Here is a 7,749-nt window from a genome sequence, read left to right on the forward strand (position 1 = left end):
TTGAAAATATTATAAATCGCAATAAAAATATTCTCAAAATATTTTAATATAATAAAAATAAAAAATAATATTATTTTATAAGTGGTAAAAAAATTTTATATTTAATAAACTATTTATATATTTAATCTAAAATTTTATAAAAATATATAAATAATTATTTAAAAGGTGAATAAAAAAATCTAACAAAAATCTTATTTCTATAAAATTTTCAATCTTTTAACAGTATTCTTGTATATTTGTGGTATTTTAAAATATTTTAAAGATATTTCTATTGTTAATAAAAGTAAAGAAATTCAAAAATCAGGAACAGCTTGATAGATTACCTTTCTAGTATATCTTAAAATATTTAGGAGAGGCGAATACGATTTGAACAAATGGATGGACTAAAAATAAACTACACAAACTTTAAAGGAACCTCAATAATTTCCTGTCTCTATATATACAGTTAGCATATCATACATATATACACAATAAAAAAGAGATTAAAAAAATATTAAATTAAAAGGAAAAAAAAAAACAACATCATGTTTAGAGCTCAAAAATGATTTTGGATACAACCTGCGTAATGCTTATTTGTGTAATTCTTTTTTTTATTATTATTATTAAAGTGATAAATAAAAGTTATTTCAAGAAAAAAAAATCCTCAACCTATCATCTATCTGAATTCTGAAGTGATATTATACACCATCCAGCCATTAAACAAAAAAACAAAGTTAAGATATCTTTTATGAAACTTTTATTTAAAAATTGAATAAAAGAAAGGCATCTTACAAATTACAAACACTATTTCACAGTTCCAACAAAGACAAAATGAGGAACCAAGTGCCCCAGGCAAGGAATATTCTGTTGGGTCAACCAATCCACAATGTCACATACAGCTCTCATCAACCACCGCATCCAAGGTCAGAAATACCCTTCGAGGACCAACTGGTGAAAAGAAAGAGAAAATTAACCTTACAGAACGGGGTTTTTTTAATGCTTGGCTAAGCTTTCGGAATGTCAAAACCACATTTCAGCAAACAAAAAATAAACGAGTCAGCTCGTATAAACTGGGGCTTAAACGGGTCAGATTGGCCTGTTTGACACTACAATGGATTGGGGGAATATTTGGCTTTCTTTTTTTGGATATAACAACATGTTAGGTATACACCAAAATCAATTAAATTAGCCATTACTATAGAATACATATTAAAATATAAGATACACAATAAAAATGAGTTAAGTTACATATGCATTTATACACAAATATATAGTAACTGATTTTTGGTGAGCACATAACATTTTGGGGGCATAATACTCAACAATGGATGGACGAAGGTAAATAATAACATTCACAAGGAAAATTATACCTACCTAATAGCTGCATCACAATGTAACCAGTTCCCAATCTTCCTTGGACATGTCAAAAAATTCGACACGTCCATCCTCAAACATGATCTGCAAATGTAAGCATGCATTCACATTTGTTCGTGTTGCTCATCTAAATTACAAAAAAAAAATAAAGCCAAAGGATTTCTCACGGAGTGTTTCTTCGAATATTCATGAAACCGCTTAATAATCCCGAACCTGGACATTATAAGTGGAAGAAATTATGGTTCATCTTATACAAGCAAAACGTTATATTACTACTTAGAAAACGATTATTAAATATACCTTATGATATCAAGGTGTCTGATTCTAACAACTTCACCAATGCAATTGCGAAGGCAGTTTGATTGGCAAAAGAGGCGGGAATTTCCTGAAGAGTCAAGCATAACAGNNGAAAAAAAAAAAAAAAAAAAAAAAAAAAAAAAAAAAAAAAAAAAAAAGCCAGAAGAAAAAAGATTTAAATTTTAAAACATGTATAGGGGGTTAAAAAGTGGCATATAAAATGAAGAATAAACAAACTTACCAATATGCAAACCTCCATTCTGATAAACCTTTACAGAGAAAAAAAATGCACAGAATTAGTCAATATTACAAAATCAATGTAAGTCAATTGAACTTCATAGCTTATCTTGTACGCATTTAATATTACAAAATCAATGTAAGTCATTGAACTTCCTAAGCTCAACCAACAAATTCATCTAAATAATCAAAATGAACATAACATTAAACCAGAAATTAATATGAACAATCTAAACTGGCATGTATAAGATGACAGTCAAATTTAATAGACTTCGAAAATCGTCTATATGACAGACATCAAAAGTCCTCGACTAGGGAGCGCACCTATATGCATCAAACAAGACAATTGAATGCTAAGCATAAAAGATGATTCCTTTTCCATTTACCGACATTACATAATTATATGTTAAGCATTAAGGAAAATGATTCATGTCTCAAATTTATATTCACGAGTTACGATTTACATTGAAAGATTCACTTCTATACCAGTTTCTCTTTCTACTTACCATTGACTGGTCAACATTAAAATTTAAGGGCCAATAACATTTTATGTAAATATTATTTGGTCCGTCTTAAATCAACACATTTACAAATGATAAATACACTCAAGTATGTAGCACATATTAATGCGATTCACCCCATACCAAAATCCAGAAGAAAACACATGGAAAGAAAAATACTACAATTACAACAGGAGGGGGTATATTTCTTACGAAATTAAAAAGCATTAGCACATGGGAACAGTTAGCAGTAATAATATTAGAAAAACAAAATTCACTTGATTCTAATACTTTGACAGAAACAAATATTCATGGAAGTTGGCCACCTGGTCTCCGAATAAATTTAATGCAGCATCTGAAGAAGTTTTAGGCTTGGTAGGTTTCACACCAAGCTTACGCCTGCACATATTAGCCCCGCAGTGGCAATCCTGATCGGCACCAAACTGGACAAACCTGCTAATTGGTATCTAGTTAGAATCCAGGAGTGTTATTGCATTGTTAATGTGTCCTTTGTTATACTAGCATCTTGCAAATAAACAACATCAACCAGAAGATTGTCATGTGGGAATAGTAGTTATTTTCAGAAAGAATTAGTATAGAAGAGGGTGGAATCTATGGAAAAAGCAAGTATTCATACTGATAATCATATGTCAGATGTTCGCCTTTCCTTATGTCGCGCGTTGCGAATATGCCAATTCTCGTTTCACCGTCAATTATCCTTAAGAGGGGGAAACATTAGAAGAAAAGATATTAGATAATAACCTAATTTTGAATCAGAATTTAAATTCCTTATATTACTACACAATTGTTTAATCAGCAAAGTAGTAGCCAACCATTTCTGCATCTCAGTATTAGGACAGCAACTATGATTGATATATCTTGATTTGTTTCCTTTATATGTTGCATCGATCACCATATCTCGATTTATTTCACATAGGTAGAAGTTTGTCACCCCACGAAGTTTCATGTTCCATAATCTTTCTTCACATGTTTTGTCATCAATGACTGGTAGAAAGAGGTAATTTCTATTAGTAGGCTTAAAAGAATATAAATATTTTAAAGAACATTTATTCTGATGAATGTCAATAGGATAAGTTGATTATGAACCTTCTCCAACATATTCTATCACAAATTCTCCTTGCTTGATATCTTCATCCGCCACAATTCCAGAACCACATTTCTCAGTCTACATAAAAATATCTACAAGGTCAGTAACACTAATCATCACTAAGAGAAAGGCAAGCAAACATGACTCAAAAAACACAGCAAGAGCAGGTGCTTAAACAGAAAGCGGACATAGGAGAAACAGTAGATAAACAATTATACAGAAAACAAGAAAACTAGAATAAGAGAACGGCATTATGTTTTTTTTTCCATTATGCAATAATAATATAGAATAACTTTGCATTATGTTCTAGTTGAATGAGGGAAATGAGAAATCTTAGTGGATAGTTACTTATTATGATTTGATATTTCCTCTGGCTAGTGCAAAGTTATCTTACACGGCCAATACATAAAAATTAAATACTTCTCTGGATTGCAATCAAACTTCAGAAATGAAATTATGCATAAGAATCCCACTTGGTGAGGACTAAAAAGGATAGACGTATGAAAGTTTACTCAAAAAAAAAAAAAAGAATGTAGCGTTTCCAGGAATTTAACTTGAGAACTAGACAGAAATTTTACCATTGGGCGAATGAAATCTACCTCCTATAATAATGTTTACATGGATTGCAAATTGCAATAGGAATCATATTTAAATGGATATGTATGCACATGAAGAATAAAATAAATTGGATGACCCTGTTTATACATAGCATGGGGAACAAATTTGTGCATGGAACAAAAAATAAACGTAGGACAGTAGGAGAACACAATTATACCCAATCTTTCTTTGAGACATTAGTATATTGCAAAATATTACAGCCAAATATCAGAAAAATGCTGAGAAAGTCACATTGTAAAATGAACCCAAAAAATTAAAAAAATCAAAAAAATCAAAATAAAACAATCCTGAGCCAGAGGCTTGTACCTGAACTAATTTCATCTTTTTGATGGGTCGATGCTGGAATGGTTTGTTAAGACAGGAAACCCCACATTTACAGCCTGAAGAGCAGCTAGACAGAAGCATCCTATTGGGCCAGTCAACAAAATGAATAATTTGGGGGAAAAATATATAGATTGATTGATTTATTAGCACTTGTAAAATGCAAACAAAAGGTTGAAGCTTTTCAGAATTAATGGTCTGTCTGCATTAGGTGTAATAACAGAATTTAGATAAATGAAAAGTTTTCATTTTGAGCATAACATCTTCACTTCATTTCATCAGGAATGAGTGCCAGATATTCATATATTCTATTATTTACAACTTAAAAATTCATACTGTCAATACTCTGCTTATTATTAATCTCAAAATGAACTTGTTCCCTTCAACCCAATACATGAATTTGGAAGTGAAGGGGGGTGGGAAGTAACAGCATCCAACCAAGAACAAGACTTTTGCAAGGTATTTTTATATATCATATCGAACCAATTGGTCAAGTTACACCATCATCATGCTTGATAGCTTAGTTTTTCTATGGATACTTTCAATTTTATGACACAAGTCTATTACATAGAAGCAGAATAGCAGATCCTAGTTCATATTGACCATTTAAAGTTTCTTTTTTCTGATATATTTTTCTTTTAGAGTTATGTGCCCATCGAAGGCAAGTTCTTGCTCTGGCCCCAAAGAAGAATATATCACATCATATGAGTTGTCCAGCCCCATTTGTTTAGTTCGAAACCTATCTCCTTTTACTTAAATTGCTGATATCAACTTCTATTTATATATTAATGTTGTAAGTTTCACAAAATATCATGTACAATTCTTCCACGAAGTTCTGATATATATATTTGATGTTTAAATATTTAAGATCATAAAGGCATAAAAATTATAACTCTAAAGTTCAGGTAACAATACTCACCCACAGTGGCAATCTTTACCGCATACAGCAGAAGATCCAGGTGATGATGTACAAGAACAAAATATGCCATCGTCATCAAGCCTTCTTTTAACCCTTTTTGTCAGATATATATCTTATATTTTATAAGAATAAAAAAAATTACATTTGAAACTAAAGGAAACATACAAGAAAACTGTACAAAAATGAAGAGTGAAGATTGCAATTAAATGGGTTCTCAATTTCTCATGCATAATGATGTTAATAAGAAGTATGGAAAACTTCAAGGAATGCAAATATGAATAACAACACAGGAACTAAAATCTCCAAAGGATACTGCGTTTTATAAATGTTACTGGCATTGGCTTGCACTTATTAAACCATTCTGGAAGTTCAAAGTCGACAGGTTCACCAATCTCCTCTGCCAATTTGCTAAATACTAACCCAAAGGATGTTTGTTCAGAATTCTGTAACATAAAAAAGGCAAGGAAGTCAATCTACAGGGCAAACTTATTAGAGAGAGAAATCCTCAACAGTTGCAACTCATACCCTAATTGCAATCTTCATATATATGGTAACAAAATACTACTACGACTTATTATTCTTATAAAGGAAAAATATAGGAAGAGACACTATCAAAACCCAACATAAAATTATTACTTAAAAAGGCCATTTATTTTTTCCAAAAGGAAGGCACCTAAACATATGAAGAGAGAAAAAAAAAGCTTTTTATAAAAGTTAAAATCAAGTAGGAGCCAGTTCTATCTAGCAAATAATGTTACAGTTATCTAAACAAAACTATCTTCCTTTGTGTGTCATAGATAGTTAGAGAAGGATTTCCTAACCAGATGGCCAGTTCTAAACGATACATGAAACATCTTAGAAACTCCAGAGTAAAATACTATTTCAAAATCAAATGAAAAGAAAAAATACGAAGAAGAAACTTGTACTCCTTTGCTCACAGTTAACTTTATAGGCAGAGACATATAAGCATGACAGAATTAATGAAAAAGTCACTAATATTTAAATTGTGACCATTTTTCCAGTGAAATAGTAACTTAAATAAACCCTCAAAATTCATTAACTATGAAATTACAATATAGAGACCAAAGAAAGTCCACAATGAAAACATAACTAGATCATAAAGAACTAAAAAAATAAAAAGAATAAAAAAGAACTAATCCAAAGGTTGTATTTTACATAATGAACAACCTTCTTCATGGTAGGCATGGCCTTTGATAGGGTACTGGATAAGCAATTCTATTTAATCAGCTCCAATCTGAGTTTCTGACCAGATGCTGAAACCATAAATCTGATAACGAAAATCAATACCTAAATTTCCAAATATCCAGATGCAAAATTTAATTCACTACTTCAAAAAGACAAAACTCTGCCTACAAAATGAAGAAGAACAAGTCAGTCAATGAGATGTGAAAATGTTATCTCAATGTTGAGATTCCAAAATCAACAAATTAAGTTCACATAACCAATCACACCGATACGAACATATGATACAGTAATTAGGGAGTAATTAGTTATTTGGGTATTAGTAAACATTAGTGATAAGAGGAATAGCGTAGTTCACACATGCACAAAACAATTCAAGTAAGCGAAATGTGATGCAATGCAATATCCCGTTTACACCTTGAAAATATCATCATGTGCCTTGCTGATTTTTACATTCCAAATGCAAAGCAATTTCAGATTTTCATGTGATTCCTAAGCTTTTCTATGCAACTCAGTTTAACATTTATGCCAATGATAAGCTATACAAACCAAAACCATAACTCAAAGCGAAAAAGAAAAAATATATATCGAAACTTTTGCTTCCCCTTATTCTCTTCTAACAGAATTCAAACATTGCTAGTTACTACTTACTATAGTCAATAAATTTCAAAAGGACGATAAATGAAGTCAAATTGGGCAGAACCAAGAAGACGAATCTAGAATCTAGAATCTAGAAGCAGAATATGGAAACCAAGCACAGAGAGAGAGAGAGAACCTGGAAGTTGGAGAGTGGCAACGACGGTAGCCGAAGTTGAAAGAGACAGAGTAGCAATAGCTGATCCAAATGAAAGGGTAGAACGGGAAATTAGGAATTGAGGGAAGGATAACAATTTAAACCAAGGTAGATTATAATTGTGACGATGGGGTATTGGGGTCTAAAGGTGCGCCAATTATTTTTTGGATCTCTCTAAAATTTGAATTTTATTTTAGAGAGCAAAATATAATTTTTTATCATTTATTTTATAGGTAAAATTAAAAATAAATATAAAAAAAATTATTCAAGAGTAGAAGATTATACTTTACTCTCTAAAATAAAATTTAAACTTTAGAGATCCAAATCCTTATTTTTTATATTTGGGTATAAATAGTGTTTTCTTAGAATCATAGATTATAAATGTATTATTTTTAAATGT

At 30.8% G+C, this 7,749-nt stretch overlaps 1 protein-coding gene across 4 annotated transcripts; it reads right to left on the minus strand.

Moving 5' to 3' along the window:
- Nucleotides 1–647: 647 nt before the first annotated feature.
- LOC107466048 (histone-lysine N-methyltransferase ASHH3) lies at nt 648–7,461 on the minus strand. 4 transcript variants are annotated; one of them, XM_016085030.3, is made up of 14 exons: nt 7,332–7,461; nt 6,542–6,641; nt 5,667–5,796; nt 5,354–5,465; nt 4,420–4,519; nt 3,495–3,573; nt 3,221–3,392; nt 3,025–3,105; nt 2,714–2,840; nt 1,892–1,919; nt 1,654–1,738; nt 1,521–1,566; nt 1,354–1,437; nt 648–927 (listed from the first exon to the last, which is right to left on the minus strand). In XM_016085030.3, exons 2-13 carry the CDS (start codon nt 6,557–6,559, stop codon nt 1,366–1,368), a joined length of 1,050 nt encoding a protein of 349 aa, XP_015940516.1. In that variant the 5' UTR covers nt 6,560–6,641; nt 7,332–7,461; the 3' UTR covers nt 648–927; nt 1,354–1,365. The 4 variants fall into 4 exon arrangements, with proteins under 4 accessions (XP_015940516.1, XP_052109708.1, XP_020985999.1 ...); XM_052253748.1 differs by having other exon boundaries at nt 6,542–6,723; nt 7,332–7,429; XM_021130340.2 differs by having other exon boundaries at nt 6,542–6,627; nt 7,332–7,418.
- Nucleotides 7,462–7,749: the final 288 nt, after the last annotated feature.

The sequence above is a fragment of the Arachis duranensis genome, chromosome 9, assembly GCF_000817695.3.
Source record: "Arachis duranensis cultivar V14167 chromosome 9, aradu.V14167.gnm2.J7QH, whole genome shotgun sequence".
NCBI lineage: Eukaryota > Viridiplantae > Streptophyta > Magnoliopsida > Fabales > Fabaceae > Arachis > Arachis duranensis.